Source organism: Sus scrofa, chromosome 15 (genome assembly GCF_000003025.6).
Source record: "Sus scrofa isolate TJ Tabasco breed Duroc chromosome 15, Sscrofa11.1, whole genome shotgun sequence".
Lineage (NCBI taxonomy): Eukaryota > Metazoa > Chordata > Mammalia > Artiodactyla > Suidae > Sus > Sus scrofa.
The window spans coordinates 132,844,776-132,871,044 of record NC_010457.5 but is presented as its reverse complement, the minus strand read 5'-3'; the positions used below and the strand labels follow the sequence as shown (position 1 = coordinate 132,871,044).

General features: G+C 52.9%; 1 protein-coding gene across 6 annotated transcripts in view; it reads right to left on the bottom strand.

The window, feature by feature from the left end:
- Positions 1-26,269, bottom strand: part of DIS3L2 (DIS3 like 3'-5' exoribonuclease 2) — a 362,160-nt gene that overhangs the window by 31,899 nt on the left and 303,992 nt on the right. For all 6 annotated transcript variants that reach the window (XM_021074517.1, XM_021074521.1, XM_021074518.1 and 3 more), the window contains 1 exon segment: positions 6,453-6,532. In XM_021074517.1, the coding sequence (XP_020930176.1) occupies positions 6,453-6,532 (80 nt within the window).

Genomic DNA, 26,269 nt, shown 5'->3' with positions numbered 1-26,269 from the left:
ACCACGACGGAGAGGGGACCCCAGGGTGCACCGAGCTCCGCCCTCTGGGTCTGTGCTGCCTGCAGGGCGTCAGGGTCAGGGCTGCAGGCTGGAAGGTCGGAAACCTTCGGTCCAGAAGGGACTGTGGGCTCAGGGGCTGGGGAAGGATCCTGGGGCTCTGCAGGGTCCCAGAGCCCCTTCCCAGCCCTGGTTGCTGCCAGGAAGGCCAGTGAGCTGAGCTGCGAGATGCCCACGGGCAGGGGAGTGGGCAGAGGCCGTGATGACCAGCGTGCGGCTGCCCTGCGGGGACGGGGACGGGGGAGGGAAGGCGCCTCGGCTGAGGACAATCAGTCCCACGGGGAAGCCCTCTCCGCTGCCTCCAGATGCCGTCTCCAGATGTCGGCTAATGGATGGTGTGGGTTTCAAGGTGCCAAAATGAGCTACTTGGTGAAGCAGGAAGAAACAAAAGACGAACTTTCACTGTTTTAGCAAACTAACCTGTCCCAAGAGTAAGATGACATCCAGGGAACTCTGGGCCAGGGGGAGGCACAGCTGCCCTTGGGAGGAGAGGGCACCCCCAAAGCCAGAGCCCGGGTCTGCCAGGCCCCACTGCCTGGGCTGCTCAGGCAGCACGAAGGAGGCACACCAACATCCTGGAGTCCCCCCCAGCTGCCGCGGCCACGTCACACAGGACCCCTCTCCACCCTCCCCAGCCCGGGGAGGCAGGGTCAGCTTCACGCTCCTGACAGACGGGCCGCCTCACGAGGGGGTGATGGCCCCGGACAGCGCCTGGCCCAATTCGGATTCATGATGGTAGGTCAGGAGCTTGTTTTAGGACACCAGGCTGTCCACCCGCCCGGGTCCACAGGGACTGGAAATCTCAGAATTTCCCAGGAAGAGAGCTCCTAGCGCAGGCTCGCCTAGGAGAGGCTGGAATCGGAAATTCCCTGAGCTTCACATTGTGCAAAGAAAGGCAGGTGGCCTAAAGGCACTGAAGGGGCTTTGGAATGTGCTAGAACTGGAGTAAAATCCAGACTCTGCTCCTGACCAAGCTGTGACTTGGGCAGACTAACTTCTCTAACCCTCAGCCTTGTTTGTTTTTGTATCATTTAATCTGTAAAACTGTGAAAATAATATGACCTCCCTGACTTTTTTAATCTGTAAAGTTATAAAAATGAGATCTGTCTTGAATGGTTTTGGAACCGGAAATAAACCGGGGTAAGCCCCTGGCCCAGGGCACTCAGGAGGTGGCCGCTCCCATCACTTATGCTCCATAGATCAGAAACTCAGAAGTCATGGGCAAAGGGGAGCCTTGCAATTAAACTCAGCTTCTGCAAGTTTGTTTGGCATATTTAATGCTTTTTATAATTATATTACTATGCCTCACTATCAGACAAAAAATGGTAGGCCATGCTGTAAACAGCTATAATTACTACTATATTTATAGAGTTAAACCAAAATTTGCAGCCTCTTTCTTCTATGTATTAGTTCTTCAGAATTCAAACATTATCCAAGGAAACAGTTTTCCCTAACGTCATGTGTAATTTAGTCCTCATGATAATCCCACAAAAAATGAAAAGACAAGGGCTGGAAAGAGGTTTGACTCCCTAGTAGCCAGGTTCCCTCTCTAAAAAGATTCAGTTAGGTGCCCGCCCCCCAACCCCTTCACGGCTAGGTTACAAAAGAAGCATAATCAAGACAACTGTAAGGGATGAAAGGAATAGAAACCACAGCAGAAAACCTAGGACGCGCAAAACGAGCAGTAAAACAAACAAACAAACAAACAAACAGGCTGATTTTAAAAAGCTCCAAGTAGAACTTCTAAAAATTAAAAATAAAAACTAAACACTCAAATCAGGAAGGGATATCAAACAGCAGATTATAAACAGGTTATAAACTAGGAGATCAGTAAACCGACAGGCTTTTTTGGGGTCATGCCCGGGGACCGCAGAAGTTCCTGGGCCAGGAGTCAAGCCCACACCACAGCAGTGACAACGCTGTATCCTAAAGCTGCTGAGCCACCACGGAAGATCCTGACAGACACTGCTGAGGACGGGTCCCGTGAGGCGCCACTGGCAGAAAGGGAGGTAGAAGATGAGAGAATACGACGGTAGGTTTCTAACAGGAGTTCCAGAAGGACAGATTAGGGAGAATAAAAAAGATGACAGACGATGTTGAAATGGGAAAACTACTCTGCGTCCTAAGCTCTAGAGTACAGATGAATCTTCTCTTGGACATCATGTGGTAAAAATGGCAGAACACTGAAGGCAAAAATCGAGTCGCAAAAGCAACCAGGATGAAAGGGTGTGTGATGCTCCTTCAGGCTGCAGAGAGCATCCCGGAGGTCGAAGAGCTCAGGGCTGGGAGAGTCCTTCTCAGCGCAGCTCAGCAGTCCTGGCGGGGGGCGGAGGGAGCTCTGTGTCTACAAAGGGCGCTGCCACCGCCAAGGTGCCCTGAAGTCAGAAGCAGTCACTTGCTCATGACGGTGCCTTATCGCTGAAGCACACAGCATCCCAGAGGGCGCCCAGAGCATTCTGCTGTTTCTACCCAGGCCTGCATCGCCCTGGGGCCGCGCACAGCACACTGTACGGAGTAAAGGCTTAATAAATGTTGAATCAAGTTCTCACAATTCACTTGTTCACCCTTTTAGGCCTGCCCCATCTATGAAGAGATCGCCAAACCCTAAACTGAGAAACATGACTTGCAATCAGTTCCAGGTTCACTGGACTTAACACAAAAGGCTGGTGAAGTTTCTGCGACAGAGAAGAAGCCGGTCCCCAGGTCCCTGGGCTGTGCCTGGCAGTACTGTCTGGGCGGTGGGGAGGCCTCACACCTCTTAGAGGCGCATGTGAACAGCATGTGCGAGGCTGAAAGAATAATTCCAGCGGAAGAGCTTTATGAAGTTAACCCAAGGCACGGGGGTGGGGGTGGGGGTGTCTTTCTTCTAATGACCTCAGAGCTTTAAGAATGTTTACCTGATAACTGTGCCCTCTAGCCCAAGAGCAGGCAGAGTCTAAGTCCCACCAGAGATGGACAAGTCCCACGGCCTGTCCTCCCTGGAGTCTAGAGGCAGACAGGGGTTCTTTGGGGTGGGGGGGATGCTGCACATGTCACACATGGATGTCCTCGGGCCAGGGATTGAAGCCAAGCCATTGCAGAGACCTGAGCTGAGCCGCAGCAGTGACACCACCGTATCCTTAACTGCTAAGCCACCGGGGAACTCTGAGATCGGAGCGTCTTTATGGAGAAGCAGAATGGGATGACCCAGAGTCAAGGGCAGGGCTACTGGGCTGCCCCAGGAAAGGAACCTGACAGAGAGCCCAGGGAGCACAAGGCCGCGGGGCCCATTTTCAGCGCTGCTTCGCTTGCTAGGCAAGGCCAGTGGGGAGAACTGCCGAGAGCCTTGGTACCTGGGTACTTACGCAGAGCAACTTCTCTGCTGCCAGATGGACCCTGGCCCCGATGATACTGAAACGATGACCAATTATACTGCAGGGACTATGCAGACAAAAGCAGTGGTTTCAGTAATTACTGCTACCAAACTCCCATGCAACTCATTTCTTCTATACGGACAAGCTCGTCTCTGCCGCGGCTGCCCTCATGCTCCTTGGCTGAGACAACCTGGGCCCCGCAGGGCTTGGGGCGGAATATCCTCATTTTCTAAACCCCGATACTGAGGTTCAGGCAGTCGAGAGAATTGTCCCTTGAAGCCAACGGAGGAACACAGGCAGGGCAGAGCCTGGGTGGGAGGAGAAAGTCACAGACCAGCTCGTGGGGCTCTCGCCGCTTCTGCTTACAGTTCCCGAGTGGGCAGTGGAGTCTGGACAGCGTGCCCACAGCTGAGGGCTGGGTCCCACCCTCTTGCCCACTCAGGGCTCTGCGAGTGCTGGGCAAACAGAAGGGAGTCAGGAGGTGGCTGTGCGTTTTAGGAAGGAGAGACCGCCACACTTATGGTGGGCATCTGATGCGTGAGGCCGGTGACAATGTCTTTCACATGTCACCCCATTTAATCCCCAAGACACTCCTGCCAGAAAAATATTACTAGCCCCCTTGGTTTTGTTTGTTGGTTTGGCTGTGCTCACAGTTTGTGCAAGTTCCCAGGCCAGGGATCAAACCCTCACCACAGCAGTGACCAAGGCAGCCGATGGTCAGACTTTCCTAGATCACGGCTTTCATCCAGCTTCCTGCGCAAAGGCTTCCTTTTACAGGCCTCTGGTCCAAAGCTTGTCAACACTTACACGCTTACGCTCGCTCCTGCATTGCTCAGGCTGATGAGATGCTAGGAGTTGGAGACCAGGCCAAGAAACACAGTGAGACTATTTTCTCCAATCAGCTTCCAAGACAACGTAAGCTGTTGTCATGGGACCTCTGAACCTCTCCGATGGGTCCCTTCTCCCACTGAACAAAAATGCTGCCGAAGAGCAGAGAGTCAGGCCAGGACTGGAGTCTGTAAACATCTATGGGGCCAACACCACTGTGCTTCTGTGGCCACAGTCTGGGGCAAGGGGGCGGCCATCCAGGGAGCACCAGCCCCCGGAGCACAGGGCAGCCTGGCGAGGAGGGTGGCAGAGCAGCAGGCCATGCAGCTTAGGGCTTACATGTCTCTCGCTCCCTAACAAGGCCTGCCCCTGCCACCAAGGGATTCACTCAATTGTCCTGGTCAGTCCTGGGCCCTGGAGAAGTCCAGCCCTACCTCTCTGCTGAATGACGCATTATCAGAAGCTGAGATCGTATCCCCGACGCAACGGCCTAGAAATCCGGGAACAGTCTTCCAGAAGAAAAAGCATCATCCAAAAGGCAGAAGGGTGGGGTCACGGGCAGATTCATTTGGTGGGGACCGAGGGAACGCAACGGCTACTACAGGGCCCCGAGGGTGAGTTTCAAGGGGAATAACGCCTTGAAAGTAACCTGAACGGAGGGTGGCTCATGAAGGCACCCAGCAGCCCGTCTCCCACCCATCACAGAGCGAGAGTCCCTGAGGACGGCATGGGTTTCTCTTCTGGAAGGCAGTGTACAGGTCCGCTGGCATGGGGTCCTTCCACTGGACAAAATTAAATACACAGCTTGGGTAGCTAAACAATGAGTCCTCAAGCGCAGGTGGGGCCTGTTCTTGTCATCGACTGGGGTCTCCAGAAGTAGCCCCTTGCGACATCAATGTCATCTGGTCTCTTCCCAGAGTTAACGTGAGGATGCAGACTCTGCCTCGCACAGCCGACAAGCGACTAGAACAAGGTACTTACATTCCCCCCTGGACCTCAGCTTCTGCCAACACAGCAACGATACAAGGAAACTCCTCAGGTTATCATGAGAATTAAATGGGGTAACGAACGCAGTATCCCCAGGACTGTGCCCAGCACACAGGAGAGAGTCAACGGTAGCTGCCTTTGCTGTTCATCACTGTCATTGTCATTGTCATCATCAGGGCAGACTCCCTTGACCTCCCTTGTCACCACTGCCACTGTCCCATAGACAAAAATAGTCAAGGAGGCCATCTGCGATGAAGAAAAGAGGTGCTATGAAACCACGCCAAGGGCCGTCTTTCTTGCTTTCTTTCTTTTTCGTCTTTTGTCTTTTAGGGCCGCACCTGCGGCATATGGAGTTTCCCAGGCTAGGGGTCTAATCAGAGCTGTAGCTGTCAGCCTTCACCAGAGCCACAGCCACGCCAGATCCGAGCTGTGTCTGCAACCTACGCCACAGCTCACGGCAACGCGGGATCCTTAACCCACTGAGCGAGGCCAGGGATCCTAGTCAGATTCGTTTCCGCTGCACCACAACAGGAGCTCCAAGGGCCATCTTCCTAATAAGGGCAACAACTGGAATCTCTGTGAGCACCCAGAAGCCCCCAGCTCTAAACTTCACCAGGCAGACTCTCACAACAAACCTACAAACATCGTGTCGTCAGATCCAACTGCAACAAAAGCCGGAATCACACAGCGAATCCAGTCAGCAAGCACATGATGGGAGAGGAAGGGAGGGTGGGTCTAGGAAAGCCAGCAAAGGAAGTTCTGCTCTGTCTTTTTTTTTTTTTTTTTTTTAGGGCCGTACCCGCAGCATGTGGAGTTCCCAGGCTAGGGGTCCAATCAGAGCTGTTGCTGCCACAGCAACGCCAGATCCCAGCCGTGTCTGCGACCTACACCACAGCTCATGGCAATGCCAGATCCTCAACCCACTGAGCGAGGCCAGGGATCGAACCCGCAACCTCATGGTCCCCAGTTGGATTCGTTTCCACTGTGCCCCGACGGGAACTCCCAGGAAGGTCTGCTTTGGAATATACTTCAAATACACTACACTTGCTCCTACACAAGTATTCCAAGTCCTACATTTAGGGGAAAAAGGGATTTTATAGGAGAAACATTCATGTGCTATTTTCCAGAACAGTTGCAAAAAACTGCAATGCCCTCCCTGCCAAGCCCTTTGCCAGGGAAGCCCAGGGTAAGAACGAGCCCCCAGGGGCCACCCATAGAATGGCTTACTTGTTGCTGTCACGGTACTCATAGATGTGACATCCTTGAGGCAGCCCAGTCTCGCGGTCCAGAGTAAAAGCAAGCTTTAGCTGAATCGGGAGAGAAGAAGAGAAAACCATGTAAGCTTTAGGCAGCATGCTCTGTTCATTCTGACAGCGGAAATGCAACCAACCAACCAAAAGCCAAGCAAAATCAGACTCTCTCAGGACGATGTGCTGTGCAGAATCTGGGCCTGCCCTCTGGGGACCCCATTGCCAACGAGGACCGTCATCGGACTCTACTCCTTCACTAAGCACGCGCCCAGCTTCTCACTCAGCACCGACCTTGTTCCAGACACTGAGCTGGCTGATGGGAAAAGAAGGCTGAACAGTAGCAGTGAAGATCTTATGGTCTAGCAGAGGAGAGACATCCATCACTGAGGAATTGAAAAAGGTTCTTCATATGTACGAAACTTTAAAATAGAGTCTCCAGAGCTCCCTTGTGGCTCAGCAGGTTAAGGGTCTGGTGCTGTCATTGCTATGGCTCTGGTTACTGCTGTGCTGCAGGTTTGATCCCTGGCCTGGGAACTTTCACACGCCATGGGCATGGCCAAAAAAAAAAAAAAAAAAAAAAAAAGAAAAGAAAAGAAAAAAGGCTCTCTGAAGCGGGAAAAAAACCTCTCATGTTTCCACAGGAGTAAATAACCTGACTGGACTGGGAATGCGGGAAGGAAGCTGGGGAGAGAAGAGGGCCGTCCTTGGGCAGAGAGCACAGCAGGGATGGAGGCCTTGGTGCAGGAGTTGCAGGAACGGAAGGATGGGTACTGGGGGATGGATGGTGGGCACTGATGCCGGAGGGGGGCCAGGGCGGGGATCTCGCACCTTCTCACCCACAGTGGAATCTGTGGTCTTTACCTTCACAGCAAAGGAAAGCCTTTGACGTGTTTTAAGGAAGGGCTGGATGACATGGTCAAAGTCACGTTTTAGCAAGATCCCCCGGCTACAGCACGGAGGAAAGACTGTGGGAAAGAGAGACGCGGGAGCCCTGCTGGAAGCTCTGCACAGTGCAGGTGGCCAGTCACAGGGCTGGGACTAGAGGGTTGGCAGTCGAGACGGCGAAAAACGGACAACTGGAGGTTTCAGAAGCAAATGTTTAGACGTAGAATTGATGGAATATGCACATGGATTTGGTGTTGGGGAGTGGAGAGGATAGAAAAGAAGAAATCAAGGAGGGCGCAAGTGTTTGTTTATTTTTAATTTATCTTATTAGGGCTGCATTCAAGTTATATGGCGATTCCCAGGCCAGGGGTCCAATCGGAGCTGCAGCTGCCAGCCAATACCACAGCCACGGCAACACCAGATCTGAGCCGAGTCTGTGACCTACACCACAGCTCACAGCAAGGCCGGATCCTTAACCCACTGAGCGAGGCCACGGGTCTCCGAACCTCCGTCCTCATGGATGCTAGTCAGGTTCATTACGGCTGAGCCACAAAGGGAACTCCCAAGTGTGTGATTTAAATGTCCAGGCAGGTGGCCGTTCCACTGCAGAGGGAAAGACTGAGGGTGGGACGGGGGAGAGCTGCTTCTGGACATGCTAATTCTGAGGCGCTCCCTAGCTTTTCTGGTTGAGGGAAGATCAGGAACAAGAACTCTAGGAATAATACAATCTTGGGTTCTTTCTGGATTCTCAGGGGCGGGCTCAGGTGTGGCTGGGCGGCCGGAGCCCAGGGAGTTGTGTGTGTCCTGCTAGAGCCCAGTCGGCCATGGCAGCACCAACCTTTCCAAAGGCAGGGCCAGTTACTAGATTTACAAACTCACTGGGTTTTAAAATCACCAGGAAAGTTTTAACTAAACTTAACTGCACATTAGGAAGATACCTTATTATAACTTTTTTTTTTTTTTTTAAAATTGCAAGGCTGTTGACACGGCTAATGATCTGCATCATTAGATGTTGGATGATTTTTCTCCTCCTTAGAGGGAAACGGGCTGGTAGGAATGGCTTGTCCTCTCACTGACCCAGATGAAAATACAAAAACAGAAACAAGCCCTGCTTTACCATCACGAAGCCAGGAACTTCAAGTCACAGGAGTGTTTTCCCCACCGAGCACTGCCTAGATCTTCCCAGCCCTCTTTCAGTAAAACAGAAAAGAATTATTAAAAAAAAATATATATTAATTACAAGCCTTTTCTTCTTTACTTTTCTCTGCAGCTAGGGTCAGGCCTATATTTCTTTAATCCATTTCAAAGACTACACTGCTTAGAAAGATTGGCATAGGCAGTTCCTGTTGTGGCTCATAGGCAATGAATCCGATTAGTATTCATGAGGACGCAGGTCCCAGGTTCGATCCCTGGCCTCGCTCAGTGGGTTAAGGATCCGGCCTTGCCGTGAGCTGTGGTGTAGTTTATAGACTCGGCTTGGATCTGGCGTTGCTGTGGTGTAGGCTGGCACCTGCAGCTCTGATTTGACCCCTGGCCTGGGAACCTCCATATGCCTCGGGTGTGGCCCTAAGACAGAAAAAAAAAAAAAAAAGAAAAATTGTCATAAATGTAAGAGGAAACTTTTTTTTTCAAACTGTTTACATTATTTATTGAAGAAACTCTTAACAACCCCCCCCCAGTAATAGCAGAATGGTTAAATAAACCATACAACAGTCACATGTAGAATAGCGTGCAGCCATTAAACTATTTATGAAGAATTTTTGTTAACCTGGGAAAATATTTGGGTGAGATAAAAAGCAGCAGGAAGAATATCTGATTATACACCAAAAAAAAAAAAAAACAAAAAAAAACAAAACTGCGTTAAAAAAAGAACAAAGACTGCATAGAAGACTGGAAGGAAAAAACAGCATCGAAATGGCCACTTTCTTTGCATTTGCTTTATTTTCTTTGCATTTTCCAAAGTCTTTATGAGAAGCATGATGAGATATCAGCGATTGTCCTTAGCATGGAGGAATTATGGGAAATTCAATTCCAGGGGGATTCTCAAGACCCGGAAACTATGGATACCCCAATTCAACAATAAGGTAGGCAGAGCTGGTGATGGGGGTGGGGAGAGGACACGATGGGCAGAAGAGCATTCACCTCTGACAGATGGAGAGCTCACGTTCAGGGAAGGCCTTCCTTTACCCTGACCACAGCCATCTGAGCCAGGTATTATTACGGTTTCCTTTTTATGGGTGAGGAACTTGAGGTGGAGAAAGGGAAGTAATTGGTCCAAACCACAATTCGAATTCCAACCAAAACCTACGTTCTTTCCACCTGACCAGAAGTATGGGACTTGGTGATGGTCTGAACAGAAAAGATGCAAGAGAGGGAGGAGTCAAAGACAACGCCTAAGGTGCTTTGCCTCGGGCAGCAGGGCCGACGGTGCTGCTGTGGTGATGAGGAGGCGCAGCAGGTTCAGGCATGTTGACTTTAAGGTGCCTGAGAGGCATCTTCTGGAGGTGACCAGTAGGCAGCTGTAGGAACAATTCTGAGTTTTATGAGCCAGACTGTGATCTGGAGGGACAAATTTGGGAACCTTTGGGTGGTAATTAAGATGGCAACTGAAGCCACTGGAGAGGATGAGATTGTCCTGAGAGAGGATGTTGAGCAAAAATGAGGTTTTTGATACCTTTTTTTTTTTTTTTTTTGGTCTTTTTGCCTTTTCTAGGGCTACTCCCGAGGCATATGGAGGTTCCCAGGCTAGGGGTCTAATCGGAGCTGTAGCTGCCGGCCTGCGCCACAGCCACGGCAATGCAGGATCTGAGTCACATCTGTGACCTACACCACAGCTCACGGCAACACTGGATCCTTAACCCACTGAGCAAGGCCAGGGATCGAACCCACAACCTCATGGTTCCTAGTTGGATTCGTTAACCACTGAGCCACGACAGGAACTCCTTGATAGACTTTTAAGAGCTGGACAATGGAGACTGAAAAGAAGCCGTGGCGTTTTGAGCTATGGTGTGATGGTAGCCGGGGAGAGAGCATGTCTTAAGGAGGAGCAGTCAGCAGCATCAAATCAAGGTCAAGTAAGAGAGAAGCAAGCAGCCAACCAAAGGCTCCACTGGACTTAGGAACGAGAACTCTCGGGAGCGCGGTAGGCACAGAGATCGAGGCGTGATGGGTTGAACAGGGGGGACGGTGTGAGGAAATGGGGCCCACGTGTGTACAAAGTGCTCTTAGTGGATTCGAGAGTGGCAGGAAGAGCCAAGACGAATGGCATGGGTCAGATAAGAGGATGTGCGGCTGAAGGAGAGGCAACTGTGAGGTGCCGGAGACTCGCTTAAAGGCTGACATGGAGGCGGCGCTGCAGAGGGAGGGCGAAGGCACCAGGGAGACAGAGCCAGGGAGGGGTCTGGGTGCCTGAGGTGACAGGAAGGATTAGAAGCCAACACGCAAGTGGAAGGCCCTTTCTCCATGACAGCAGCACGGAGGGCTGGGCGCGATGAGGACAGAGCTGTAGCTTTGACGGGGGGATGGGGGGACGGTGGTGGTTTGGAATGTTCCAGTCTGATGATGGTTCTTTTCTGAGAATTTGGAGGCCCACTTATCTGTCAGGTATGGAGGGTCTGGCAAGGGAAAGAATGGAAGTTGGAGGAAGGCGTTGGTTTGAAATTGCTCCTTGGGAACAGGGAAAGCAGCTGACCAGGGAAGAGCATGCGGACGGCCAGGAAGCACTGGGGGGCTGAGCTGGGGGCACCAGATCTGAGGTTACTGCAGCAACCATCTGCCAGCCGCTGCTTTTTTTTTTTTTTTTTTTTGCTTTTTAGGGCTGCACCCTCGGCATATGGAGGTTCCCAGGCTAGGGGTTGAATCAGAGCTACAGCTGCTGGCCTACACCACAGCCACAGTCACACAGGATCTGAGCTGTGTCTGTGACCTACACCACAGCTCACGGCAATGCTGGATCCTTAACCCACTGAGCGAGGCCAGGGATCAAACCCGTAACCTCATGGTTCCTAGTTGGATTTGTTTCCTCTGCGCCCTGATAGGAACTCCTGATTTTTTTTTAGTAACCTAGACACTGGCGTGAAGAAAATTAGGTTGGTGCAGAGCCGAGCATTTGCCAGGAAAGTCTGAGGAAAGAATGGGTTTGAGAGACCAAGGGAGGAGAGATGATACTGGCAACAGACGGACTGGAGACTCTTAGGGGGAACGGGCAGGAAACAAACACGGAAGGGGCTGGGAGTTCCTGCTGTGGCTCCGCCGGTACAACCCTGACCAGTATCCATGAGGGCTCGGGTTGCATCCCTGCCCTCGCTCGGTGGGTTAAGGATCCGTGAGCTGTGGTGTAGGTCGCAGGCGTGGCTCGGATGTGGCATTGCTGTGGTGTAGGAACTTCCACGTGCTACAGGTGGGCCCCCCCACCCCCCAAACAAAAGAAACGGTCTGGGTGAAAGACGTCTCGTATGGAGCTACCATTTTTTGCATGTTCCCTGTCTGAGACCTCTTTCACGTGTGACTCTGTTTAATCCTTCCAATGCCCCTGTGAGGTTGAGTCCCATCCCTCTTTTTTTTTTTTTTTTTTTTTTTTTTTCCATTTTATGCCTGCCTCTGTGGCATATGGAAGCTTCTAGGCCAGGGACTGACTCCAAGCCACAGCTGCTCTGTCTGCCACAGGTGCAGCGACACTGCATCCTCTAACCCAGCGCGCCAGGCCAGGACTGAACCTCTACCTCTGCAGAGCCCCGGACTGCTGCACTCGCATTCTTTACCCCCTGCACCGGCAGGCATTACTGGTTCCTATTCTTTTCTTTTTTTAATATAATGATTTTTGTTTTTTTCCTGGTTCCTATTCTTATGTTACAGAGGAATTTAAGTAAATTAGAGAGTGAGGGGCAGGACTGAAGCGTGGTCCACGTCGCTGAGCACTGGGCTACACCGTCCTCTTATGTGTCCATGAGGTTGACAAGAGGAAGTGGGGGTCCCTGGGTGAGGGAGCGACTGGAGGTCGCGGGCAGAGAGTAGGTGGTGTCTGACCTTGGAGATGGAACGGTTGATCACAAGATCCAAGGAGGAGTCAAGAAATGGAGGGTCAGAGGTCAGGGTATTGCGGGGTGCAGGGGTCATCCACAAGAGGTTTGGAATCCATCCAAGATGAGGATGTGCTGTCTCCCAGGGAAACCGGTCCACCAAGCGTGTCCCCGCAGGTGTGTGGGTATGCGTGGGTGTGCAGAGGTGCAAGGGTCAATACATGACTCAATTAGTCCAGCTGGTCCCTACAGCAGACACAGGTGCCCGTCCAGCAGGGATATCCTCCCTCCTAATGGACCCTCTCAGCTGTACACCCTCCCACCCTGGGCCAGGGCACTCAGAGAGAAGCAGAGCCAATCTCCACGCTGGGCCTGGCAGCTCCAAGGTAACCTCACACACCTTTCGGTCACTGATCAGGAGCCCAAGCCAACCAGTGCATGGCATTTCCCGGCCCTAGGAACTGGTTCAGGAATGGACAAGTCATCCATCTGAGGCCAGTGTCTGCTGCGTGCTTCCGGGCCCGAGGGCCAGGACTGCTGCACTAGCTTGCTACCAGCCTGGAAATGAAGCCAGCTCTAGAAGAAGCCGACTCGACCTGCTGAAGAGCAGGGTCAGAGCCTGATGGAGCAGTGCCTGGTCTTTGCCAGCCTCTGGGCCTTCCACTGGCTGTTCTTCTGCAATTGCCCAGTATTTCTCTCGGGGGGACATGACACACGCCATTCCCTCGGCCCTGCTCTCTCTAATCCACTTCCACAACACGGCTGAGTTATCGTTCTGAACGCAAGCCTTACGACGCCTCACTCTTTAAGGACCTTTGATGGCTTCCTGCTGTCTCTATGTGAGAAATACAGAAATGAATTAAGCACGGTACAGGGGGTTGGTTGCGCGCATGAACAAATCAGGATGGTGACCGAGGGACGGGTGGGGTGACAAGTACTGAGGTGGGTGTGCCGACCAGGGAGGACCTCGGGGCAGAAGACAGGGGTCTTGCAGGAGAAACACGAGTCTGCCTGCCAGGGGAGTGCCCCTCCCGCCTCCTGCTGCAAAGCTCTGTGTGTGCCGCCTACACGGCCAAGCTCACCGCTGGTGCCTGGACCAGGTCCTGCCCTCTCACCCTCTGGACCCTTCCTTGTGCCGTGACTGCTTCCGGGAGAGCCCTTCCTGTCTGTCCCGGCAAGATCGCACACGTCCTTCGAGCTTCTCTCTGTAAAAGTGCATCTTCTCTTATTCCCTCTGCTGGTAAGTGGACGCAGAGCCGCTCTCCCCAGTGGGTCCCAGGGTCTGGGTGGGGAGCTTCGCCCGGTACCCTGGGTACCTAGTGCCCTGATCTCTGCCCACAGCCGGGGCCCAATGCGTGTTGAGCTGAACTGCAGAGCAGATATTTAGAGCATCTTGTGACCCGCCAGCAACAAACTGCTCTAGGCATTTGCTTTACAGACACAGAATCACACCCCCTGCAGGCCCCTGAAGTCACCCAGTGTCATCCAAATTTGTTACTCTTCTCACTTCTGTAAAGAGATTCTGCCGCGCATCTGCCCCCAGCAGTAACTGTGCCACCAGACTACAAGCCGTGGCGCCAATCCTCTCGGTGCCCAGGCGCTCCCTTCTGGCCAGTGCTCTTGAAGGAACACAGTCCTTCGCTCGGCAGTGTCACTGAACACCTGCCCGAGCCAGGTGTGACGCAGTAACAGGCGGGCTCACAGGCCGCCGTCGCTGCAGTGCTGGCGCTGATCCAGGCATATAGCGGTCCATCCACGGAGGGACTCTGCTTAGAAAGTCGGCCTGCAAGGATGGCAGCTGCTCCGAGACTTCACGAGGTCCCAGCTTTCCATTTCCAGGGGCAGGTGCCACGTGGAGCAGAAGAGCCCGCTCCGAGTCGCCCTTTTCCCCAGGAGGACGGTTCCCAGCAGCACAGCTTCCTGGTGCCGGGGAAGGAGGGAAGGTCGCGAAGGGCCCACAAGGCGGCAACGAGACTGCTGTCAGCCACCAGCAGAGGAACGAGGCCTATCAATCGGTCAGGTTAGAGCGAGGCTTTCCTCCGCACAAAGAAGAAGCCAATCTCTCACGAGCAGGAAACAGAAGGGCCTTCTTTCTGGGGCTCAGGCAGGATCATGGGAGGGCAGACTCTGGGCAGTGAGAGCATGGGACACCTGCTGGGACTTGCTCTGCCCCAGCCCTCCTGCCCCAAGGAAACTGGCCCGGAGTGGGAGTGGGGGGAGCTGATGGAGCCAGATGAGTGGAAGGGGCTTGGACCCTTGGAGAGAAGGATCCTTCCTCACAGGCCAGGGGGATGCGGGATATCGGCCCTGTCGGGGTTGCAGGGCCTGCAAAAGGCCTTCCTTCGGCTCCCCCTGGGCTCCGTGGTGGGGGCCACCCTCCCAGCCCATGGTAATAGGCGAGCAGTAAGAACGGCCGATTAGGGACTAAGGCAGGCCTCCTCGGGGTTCGCAGACATTGCTGCAAGAAGAGCAGCAGAGGGTCCATGGAGTCAACGGGCAGGCCATGCTCTTAAGGATAACTGCAAAAGAATATTGGGACGGGAGAGGACAGGTGGCCGAGGGTGGCTTGCAGATGGTCCCTGGGCTCGTGAGCAAACTGGTGTCCAGGCTGCTTGCTGTACAGCTGGCTTTTCCCAAATAGCAACTTTCCTAGAGGACAGACAGACACAAGCCCACTTGGAACTCAACTCCCTCGGCTAAGCAGTACCAGCGCTGAGCCTCTGGCGCTTTTGAAAACACTGGCCTGTCTTTGGAACGGCAAGAAATGCGATAAGAAGTTTAGGAATCGCCTGTCTTGTCCACCGCAGCTCCGAGATGACCTGTGACTGGCAACCAGCTGTCCTCTGACCATGATCTGGATGGCGCTGGTGGGCAGGGCAGAAGAGCTTGGTTCCGGCTCCGCCGTCGGCTGCTCCCCAACCGGGCAGGGGTGACCTCCACGACCCAGCTCCGAGTTCCTGTCACAGGGGTGTAAGGAGAGAGGCAGCTGTTCCTGGCCAGGATCGCTCTCGTTCAAACCAACCTGGGTTCTCCGGGAGGCTGGGAGCTTGCTTCAATCTGCTAGCTATTAGGACCAAGGTTCAGACGCAGGTCAAGGACCAGGCTGGGAGGCCTCCAGCCTCTCCACGGTCGCCTCTTCCCCTTGCAGTCCCGGTCCTGCACGGTGGCCAACTCTTCCTTAAGCCCAAAGTGGCAAACCCCATCCTAGGTCAGATGTTTCAGGTATGCCATTTGCTTAAAGAGCACCGAAAAGCCACTTCTACCGGAGCCTTGGTTTTGTAATTGAAAAATCTTATTAGAAGGAAATCTTCCCATTCTCTGAGGTGATCTTTCGTTTTTCTCCTTTAGTTTTTTCGTTGTTTGCTTTGGATTTCCTAAGCATCATTTCTTTTTTTCCATCTCCTCTCTGCTTTCTTTTATAAGACAAAGATGCTGTGGACTTGGCTTTCGCCTGCTTCACAATGATTCTATGGCAATGGATTAAGTTTCTTTCTCCTAAGTCCACTGAAGTCTTTTTGGACTTGGAGAGAGCTTTTTAAGAAAGAACTTGCTCATTCAGCAGGATTTTCCTCCCCACCCCAAGCTCTGGTTCTGACCTGGAAAAAATAAGAGTGAGAAAGAGCCGGAGAATCCTGTGGCCCTGACGCTCAGCTGCACAAACCACAAAAAAAGAACCTCGCTCCAGTAACGTAATCATGGAGATTTCTGGCACCCTGGTCTTTCAAGAAAAATACATCCATCTGCTGGCCCAGGGACCCATCAAACTAAATCCCGTTCAGCATGGAGTCCCCGACTCATTAGTGCTGGAAAGTCTATGGCGAAGCTGGCCGCTCTGGCGGATGACGCCTCCCTGCAGCGCCGGCCGTGAGCCCCACAGCTGTGTTTTCACTTAAGGCCACTTCTCCTGCCTCCGCTGCACCGTGTTCCAGCGGCTCGCTCTAGCCTCATTAAGGTTACAAATGAGAGGTCAAGGGTGCCTCAAGGCTGAGGGCTGATCTGCTCAGAAGGCAAACCGCAGGTCTCCAGAGCTACGGTCCACTCGCAGCAAAGGCTGCTCTGAAGTCAGGAGGCACAGAGGCCAACCGAGGTTTGCCTCGGTCAACCCGCCGGTCCCAGGAGGGAAGGGCCCTGACTCCTGCTGCCCGTCTGGGGGCTGCGTCACTGCCCACCAGCCAGGCCAGGGCAGTGGAGCTCTGTCGGCCTCGGCCCTTCACACCAGGTGGGGCCAGCACCGAAGAGCCCGTCCCCACGCCGGCGCCTACCCTTAGCAGAGCAGGCACGTCTTGCCCTAGCTTCCTGCTTGGGCCTTACCTCGTCCCCGGGCCACGATTTTGCCCCTCAAATTCCAGAGCAATATGACAATGGGCGAGCAAGTCCGCGTGGGGCCCATGCGGTCAGAGGCAGGGACGGTGCATCCAGCGTGCTTGAGCCACTCAGAGCAGCAGCACTTTGGAGGATTTTCACGGCCAAGGAGAGTGACTTGCCTTGGGACAACACCAGATCAGAACCAACTCTAGAGGCGCAAAGCTCTGGGGCTCAGGGCAAGCCCTCTTCAGGGACTGGAGTCGCCCACAGCTGCTTCCACAGCCCACGCCCGTGGCGGGGACTGCAAACGGCCCCTCCCAAGGCACGGAGGTGGCCTGCACCTTGGCGAGATACTGCCTGGGGCCCTTTGAAGTTAAACACAGTGGTTCCGCTGCCTAGCCGTCTGCTCTCCACAGCCTGCGGTCCTGCCCAAACACCAGAGAACACCCCTTTGCCAGAGCCTCCTGCCCAGCATCTCAGCTACGGAGTGTCTCTTACAGACCCAGCAGAGAGAAGGGAGGGCGTCAGAAGCGGCCCGAGTGACAGGCTATCTGCTCACGCAGGGAAGCGGTCTCTGCAGGGTCCCTGAGTCAGGTTAGGCCACAGGGAAGTCATATCTGGAGATGACATGAGCTTGCTTGCTGGCTTACCTGCCTTCCTTGAGCTGTTTTGTTTTGTTTTGTTTTTTAGGGCTGCATCCGCGGCATATGGAGGTTCCCAGGCTAGGGGTCCAATCAGAGCTACAGCTGCCGACCTGCGCCACAGCCACAGCCACACAGGATCCAAGCTGTGTCTGTGACCTACACTGCGGCTCATGGCAACGCCAGATCCTCAAGCCACTGAGTAAGGCCAGGGATAGAACCCGCAACCTCATGGCTCCTAGTCGGATTCATTTTGGCTGTGCCACGACGGGAACTCCTCGAGTTGTGTTTTATCCTTCAACTTTCACCAGAGTTTAAGAAATAAGAGCCTTTTAACACCTCCTTTCTTTGCCAGAAATGTAAACTCCATCCACTCATCTTAATGCCCCTGATATCAAGCCTCACGTGAGACACTGCTTTTAAGTGATGGGAAAAGGAGCCCTTGACTTTTGCTGCTGTTCGTTGTAAGAAACAACCTTATGAAATCTGTCTCTTCCTCCTAAAGCAGGAAGCTACTTCTGTATTCCGAACACTGAGATCAGAAAATAGGACGCCCAGTCACAAGAATTATGCTCACTGTTATTAATGTCCTATTATTTCTGCCTCCTCTTCTTGTTTCTGATTTTCTTACTTTCTGCTGTATTAATTTTACCGTTTCTTTCCCGGGTTGTAAGCCTTCTGAAATCCTTTTTAGAAACAGATGAGAGAATACGTGAATGAAACAAGGTCCTTAAAGGAGAAGACAGACAGACATAAAAGTACGAGATCCACGCACGTTCGAAGACGACCCGATGAAACAGTGATCCGGGCGGGAGGCATCCAGTTCAAGGAAGAAAGAAGACGGGACATTCTCGTACAAGCCTCGGAGCCAGGGATCAAGCTGGCTCTCTTCTTGAAAAAACAGGAGAGAACAGAATGATCTTCCAGGGAATTGGCCTCAGTTTCCAGGGCCTTGAGGAGTCGAGGAGTTACATAACCCAAGCTGGGAGCCAGCAGCGCTGGCCTTGTCTCGGTTCTTTCCCAGACTCTGGGTGGTGTGGGGCTCGGGTGGCCTTGGCCTTCCCACCTGTAAGATGGAGCCGAGTCCCTCTTTGGGCAACCCTGGGGTTTGTTTTATGGGTGAAGAGAAGACACCTCCTAGGCATACTGGAAGGCAGCAGCCCTAGGAAGTCCCCGATGTCTGCAAGAAGGGAAACTCAGAAGACTTTGGGGGACCAGTGCTCACGTGCTTTAACAAGAAAGAGGTGGCAGTGAGGACGTCCTGTGTGGCCAGGAGCAACTGTCCAAGTTCATGACTTGATTCCATGCTCATTCTGCTTCTTGCCTCCCAGGAGGGGTCAAATGTCCAGACAATCTATTCCAGGACAGCATTCTAAGGTCCTTTCTGGTCCTGGGGCAGCAGTTTGCCCCCAAATCCTGCTCCTACGCCTGGCGCCAGTGGCCTTAGCGGCACCTCCGGGCAGAAGAATCCTGTCCACAGCCACGTAGTCACAAAGTGCCTACGATCTGACAACGCTTACTGGATTGCTCGGAACCATCTGGAAGGGATGCCTAGGAGGCCCACACCTGAGGTCACGGAAGGTCCCGAGTCTCATCTACAACAATTACTGATGTTTAAGTGGCCTTTTTCTTTTTGAACATGTCACTGTAGTTGGTACCATTCTAACTCTGGTAAAAACCACAGAACAGATTGGTATCATGAACTTTAAAGAAAATACAGAACGAAGTTTAAAGCTAAGACGAAATGCAAAGATCAAAAGATTTTCAAGAGGAGTTCCCATGTGGCACAGAGGGTTAAAGAGCCAGTGGTGTCACTGCAGAGGCTTGAGTTGCTGCTGTGGTGAGGGTTTGATCCCCGGCCCGGGAACTTCCACATGCCACGGGTGCAGCCAAAAAAAAGAGAAAGAAACAAAAAAAAAAATATTTTTTTTTCCTTTTTATGGCTGCACCCGCGGCACATGGAAGTTCCCAGGCTAGGGGTTGAACTGGAGCTATAGCTGCCAGCCTACGCCACAGCCACAGCAACACTGGATCTGAGCCACCTCTGTGACCTACACCACAGCTTGTGGCAACGTTGGATCCTTAACCCACTGAGCAAGGCCCGTGGTTGGACCCACATCCTCACAGAGACTACGTTGGGTTCTTAACCTGCTGAGCCATGATGGGAACTCCATGAAACAAACAAACAAAAAAAAACCTTTAAAGAGGTTAGTGGAGGATATTACAAAGGGCCAGGACTCAGTAAGAAGGCCAATGAGCAGACTTCCTACTTGCCTTGCTAGCCGAAAAACCCGCTTTGGTAAAGAGAATCCTTGGATAATCTCACACAGTTGAAAATTATTTAAGAAACTGGACATCATCTTAAATGTCAAAAAAAATTAGGTTTCATAATAAACTTAGGGTAACATTTTCATTGAGCAGAACTTTGTGTCCCCCCCTCCAGCCTTTGTGTAATCTCTCCAGGGGCTCTGGGCTGGATCTCAGGGGACAGTCAGAGGCTCTCACAGACTGCAGAGACTCTGGGGACCCTCTGAAATAACTTTCTGCCCCTTACACTGGACAAGTCTTCTTCCTTGCACTCAGAGTTCAAGCTTTTGCTGCGACCCTCCTGCCTGGGACACAGGTGTCACTATACCAGGAAGGAGCTCATTACCTGCAAACAACAGGCAACGCTGGAGAGAAGTAAAGAATTTAGACACTTCAGGCTGGTTTTGAATCCTGGCTTTACTGCCTATTAGCTATACGATCCCAGGCAAGGTACTTGACTTCTTAGTATTTCAGTTCCCTCTTCTGTAAAGTGGGGCCAGTAACAGTACTTACTTCCTAGGGGCTGGGAGAATGAAACGAGGGAAACACATTAGACCAGAGCCTGGCTACGGCAAAGACTCAATCAATACATGTTCCTGATGGAATAAGGCTTGGGCTTATTTCTTCCAATGAGTTAAGATCAAATTTGTTTATTTATTTAGATGTTTATCTTTTCTATTATCGTTGATTTACAATGTTCCGTTAATTTCTGCTATACAGCAAAGTGACCCAGTCATCCATATGCGTTAAGATCAAATTTAAAAGAGGACACACTGGAACAAGCTGACTGGGTGGGACTCAATGGTTCCAGATGTGATCCCTCTAAGTCCGAGGAATTTCCACAATAACAGGGCTCAATTTCTTAACTGGAGCGGATGTGGGGAGCCACCACTTAGGTGCAGGACACAGGGCAGGAGGGCCCCCCCACCGCAGGGGGACACGAGCATCTAGACCTCTGCGTCTGCCCCAGCAGCCCTGCCAGCACAGGGTACTCAGTGGCTGCACCGCTGTGGGGTCACCCATCACAGGGCAGGTGACCAGGGCTCCCGGGCCGCTTCCCGCTCAAGCAGCAGGCAGGGAGGCCGCGGTGCCCCTGGATGAGGCTCGCTCCTCCCAAAGAAAGCTTCCAGGCTCCTGCCAGGTTGGCAGCTGCGCCTCGGCACGGAGGCTGCCCAGCACCTCTGCACCAGCAACAACTTGTCTGCTAATCTCTGCAACAACCCGCTCGAGTGCGGCAGAGGGCTGGCTCGGACCGCCTGGATCCGGGAACATTGCTGCTATCGTGGTCTGCGTTTTCTCCTCTGTTCTCAAGCTGAAACATGTCTCCAGCTGCCTATGTGTTTAGCTATCATACCGTCCAACTAGGATGGAAGCTCCACTAGAGAAACCCCAATCAACGACTGCTTCTGACCTTCACCAACCTTTATTAGATAAGGGATTTCTAGCTGAGGCAGGGCCCCGCAGTAAGCAGCAGCAATAACAGGTTCCATAGTGAGACGCGGCACCAAGATCGCCATGTGTGCAGGTACTATTACTCCCATTTTAAAGGTGAGCAAACCGAGGTGCAGAGAGGTTAAGCAACTTAACGGCCCAAGGTCAGGCCATACAGAAATCAGTACTTGGCAGACCCAGAAGTGGAGCCCAAACCCACCCGACTACAGTCTGTGCATTTCCCAAGGGCCACCCTTGCCATTTCTTCATCTACGAAGAGGGCACCAAGTTGGAACCCGGGGCTCCAACAATTTCCGTCTTTCCTCCCGATTCCAGCAGACGAAGGCCCGCAAGTGGCATTCAGTGTCAGTCCTGCAGGGCTCGCTGGCAAAGGGCTGACGACGTAAGGCAAGTCTCCTCGGTGAGAGGCTGAGCAGACCATGTGCCCAGCTTCCAGGGGAGAAGCTGGACTGGAGGAGGCAGACGCCTGGGTGGGCCTGCCAGGGGCACTGCCCGCCGGCAGACTGGAGGTGCCAGGTACGCCCCCTCAACCGAGGGCAAGTGAGACAGAGAGACGCAGCAGACTCTGCTTTTCCGAGTCAACGAACCTGCTCTCTGGTGGACACGGCTCACATAGTCAGTCAGTAGGAAGAGCAGAACTAGAGCAAAGGCTTCTTATGCTCAGGGTTTGCTAAAGGCTAAAAGAAGAAATGCCAGTCAGCTAGTGAAAATACTGGAGAGGAGGAATAAAAAAGAAAAAAAGCAACAAAGACAGAAACTAAGGTTCACAGAAGTTCTATTAACATCCTACTGAAGGAATGTGTGGGGACCCGAATAGCCAGGTTCTAGCAGGTGAGCCAAGGCCTCTGTCCGTGACGGCATCTGTGGAATGGAAACCTGCGAAGAGATCCCGTCTTGGGCTCCTTCTGGCCATCTGCTTCCCATCCCATGAGCAAGCACTTGCTAAACGTGCTCCCTGTGCGGCTGGGCGCCGTGCTGGGCACCCCAGGGGGCACCGGGAGAAGCAGAGTCTAGGCGGGCAGAGGCGACCACGTCACACTGCTTCCAGTGCTACCGGAGCTCAGAGAAGGACCTGGTAGAGTGGCCTGCGTGCAGCAGGTGAGGTCTGTAAGTCCAGCAGGACAGCGAGGACTGGAAAGACATGGATGGGAGATTCCGGGTTCCGGGAAAAATCGCAGCCTTTAGCCCTCTTCAGGCACAGCCCACATGGGTCACGTCCATCACTGTGCCCCCCAGAGTCCTGAACAGTGTAGGTACTCAAGAGATAGCTGACAAAATAAATGACCCGAGCCAGAGCATTAAGAAGAAATATGCACTGTTCTGTGAACATGTACGAGGCTGGTCTGACTGCGAAGCAGAGGGTACCACTTGGGAATAGATAAAAGCACACTGAGGATGGGAACAGAAACGAGTCAGCAGGAGGAATCTTTCTGCGCTAAGGGCAGGGATCTGTTCTCTCGGTGGATCTCTTGCTGCTACTGTTCCTACTTCACAGCTGGGGACACGGAGGCTCACAGGAGTTGGGAAGCTTGCCCAGGTCACGCAACTGCAGCCCCGGGACTTGAGCCCAGAGGCCCTGGCTCTCAGTTCAGTGCTTTCCCTTTTGACAGTAGAGCCTCAGGCTTCAGCCGACAGAGGCTAAAACCTGGACGTCTTCTGGCGTGTGCTCCCCTCCGAGGTCACCTGTGGCTTTACAATGTGGACTGCTCTCTGCTTTTTTTTTTTTTTTTCCTTTTTTTCTGGCCGCACCCTGAGCATTCGGAAGTTCCTGGGCCAGGGATCAAACCCATGCCATGGCAATGGCTGGAGCCCCAGCCATGTCCATGCCGGCTCCTTAAACCGTTGAGCCACCAGGGAACTCCTGGACTGCTTTCTGATAACCAGTACCTTCCGAGCTGAGACCTGGCCTTTTCCAGATGCAATGTGGGCGTTCCACACCGGAGAATTAAACAACGCACTTTTTTTTTGTCCTGAGATGATTATCGATCTATAGAAACAGCAAAGACAGCACAGAGAGGCCCTGCGGACTCCTTATCCAATTTCCACCAAAGGTGACATCTTCCATAACTGTAACTAATACCAAACCCAGGAAACAGACCCTGGCATGTATGTGTGTCTAGTTCTATGTCATTTGGTCACTCGCGTAGATTCGTGTAACTGCTACTGCAATCTGGATAAGGAACTGTTCCCACAAAGATCTCCCTTGGGCCACCGTCCTCGCGCCCATGTCCCCAAACTCTAGGGAACCAGAGCTCCGTCCTCCAGCTCTATCACTGGGTCATCTGAAGAATGTTACATAAACGGAACCACACAGTATTTAAAAAGAGCTCTTCAGAGTCATCCTAAGAGTCGGATGTGATCCATTTTTCAGATACATAGAAGAATACAACTAAGAGAAAGATTAAAAAAATAAGCCGAATAAGGAATGTTTCTATTCTAGTTCTGCCACTTTGGCGATGTGACTTTTGACACATTCCTGAACCTTGTCTCAGTTTGCTCATCTGTAAAAATGGGTATCAGGGGCAAAGATTAAATGAGGTAACATGTGAAAGCACTTGGCAAATGGCAGGTGCTTGATAAATTCTAGCTGTTTGTTATATTAACAAGCAGCCAAGGAAGCCTCTGTGCTTCTTTATAGAAAATCAGGCTCTTAACGGTCACAGACGATTAAGGAAATGACCAGCCAGCCCATAACTGACCCCAGGTTATTCTTCCTTTTTCTTCCCAAGACTCCACTGGGGAAACGACCCGCGGACTTTTCAAAGGCTCTTCCAACAGGCATCTTCATGTGCACACCCTCCTGAGAACAAGCAGCTCCTCCCCAGGCCAGAGTCACCAGGGGGCCCAGAATGCTGAAAGCCCGAAAGCCGGCCAGGAGCTCTCCGTGCAGCACAGAACGCCGCCAGAGGACAGCCAGGGCTTGTGCACGCTGAGCACAGAGAGGGGGACGGTGCCAAAGAGAGGCCGGGGTCAGATGTGTGATCGAATTAGGTGCTGCATGGATACCCCACAAAGCTCAGCATCATTCAAAGGATGGATGTGTGAGGGTGACAATGGCCCACACTACCCACGAGGTCACCTTTACTAGGACGAGCTATGGAAATCTGGAAAAATCTCCCCCAGAACCCCATATGCAAAGACTCTATTATACAGTCAAGAGAGCACTTGACTGCGAGCCTTTGAGCAGCTGGGAATGCGGCACAAACGGCTGGCGATATCTTAAGCAACATGCCCAAGGTCCATTGAAAACAGACAAAAACGGGCATTCAGGATCCCTCATGATTTATTGAAAATGGCATTGTCGGTGCCTTTGCATGGCACCAGCAGGGGTGGGATTGGGGGCGCTCCTCCTGACGGCAGGGTCACCCCATGTGTCTCCTGTCTCCTTGGACTTTTCAACTCGCCTGGCCCGCATTCACTCACTGCTCCTTCTCCTTTGAAGTTAAAGAATACTGCCTCATCTATCACTGACATGTTGGGTTTCAAAAGGGCTGGGACTGAATCCACTTTTTTTTTTTTTTAAAGCAAATGAGATGGGCTCGGCTGGGAAGAGGGAGAAGAAGGGAGGGAGGGAGGCTGGGAGCTGCTGATGGCTGCTCTCCTCCAGCTCCGGGCCGAGGGGAAGCCAGGCTGGCGTCGGGGCGCGCGGTGGGGGGACAGAGGCTTTCATGCTGAGCCACGTGTGGCTCCTCAAGGCCCATGTGCGCACGCGCCGCCTCTCTCACTGGCCTTTAGAGCGAGCTTCTAGCCCTGCTTCCTGCACTTGGGAAGGCCCGCGAGCTTCCGATGCTCCAGGAACACGCAGGTGCCTTGGGCAGGGGTGGCAGAGGGGCACCTGACTTGCGGATGGCCCCGATGACCTCAGCTCAGAGGGTCCCCAGTCGATGCCCGCTCTTCCTCCTGCGATGGTGGGGGGGGACTCTCTGGGCGGCCCAGCGGCCCAGCGGGAAACCCAGGTGTATCCAGGAGCCCCCTCTCCCCTTCTGGCTTCTGATTCCACCTCCTCGGGGTCTTTCTCATCTGCGGCTTCCTGTCAGCTGAATGACTTAGGGGTCTCACCTGGATTACTGCTGCAGCCATCTAACCGGCCCCTTCCAATTCATTCTCCACAGAGCTTCCAGAGAGATCTTTCTAAAAAAAAGTCCGAGCCCATCACTCCTGTGTGTAAAATGCTTCAGCGGTAGGCACCACGTTGAATTCCAGACAGCACTTACATTTCAAGGCGGAGCAAACAAGGTCTTCCAAGCCTGGCCCTAGTGACACTTCCAACAGCCTCTCCCACTGCCACCGCGAGCCCTTCTTGGACCCAGCCACGCCCAGAACACACCCGGCCCCCGCGTGGCTCTGCTGGGAGCATCCTGGGAGAAGCCATTCCCAACCTGCTCTCAACCGCTCTCCTTCGCTAGAACAGGAATCTTCTCTCTGCTTCTAGCAACCCAGCACGGAGCACGCTCTGGGCGGTCTGTTTCGTAGAGACAGGGCCGTGGTCGCCTGTCTCGCCATGTCTGACCCACTGCCGATAATCAGGGGCGGTGTATTTCCCACGGCGGAAGGAAGGCAGGCCTCCACTTGGCCTGGCCGAGGTCGGCCCTTCCACAGGTTTCTATCAAACATTAGCTGCACACCCTTCCCGCGCAAAGCAATCCTTGGCCTTTCACCCACAGCAGGCCTTCTTCCCACTGCATGACACCCCAGCCGTTCTGAGGAAGCCCAATTCCAGAGGCAGTCACAAGGAGCAAGCCGCCTTGCTGACTGTAATTTTTAAAAGCCTCTGGGTTTTGAGAGTGAAGCGTGAACAGGTGAGTCACCGACACGGGTGTTTGCGTGTAAGCGACAAAGTCCTGTGCTTGGCATTATTCACGGTCTGATTCCACCTCCTTGGGGTCTTTCGCATCTGTGCTTTCCTGTCAGCTGAATGACTTGGGGGTCTCACCTGGATTACTGCTGCAGCCATCTAGCCGGCCCCTTCCGATCAGAAGGATTTTGTGCAGAATCAGAAGGACTTATCTAGACAGTTTAGAGGTTTTCCTCTTATCATCTGCACCCGCCTTTAAAAGATACAAGCTTCACTTTCATGCCAAGTCTTAGGCCAGAGAAGCCTCTTATCTGTTGAAAAGCCACTCCTGGGCAGCTTCTGATGCCCACATGTCCTTTCCAGACGGCTAGGCTCCTATAAATGTCCTGCC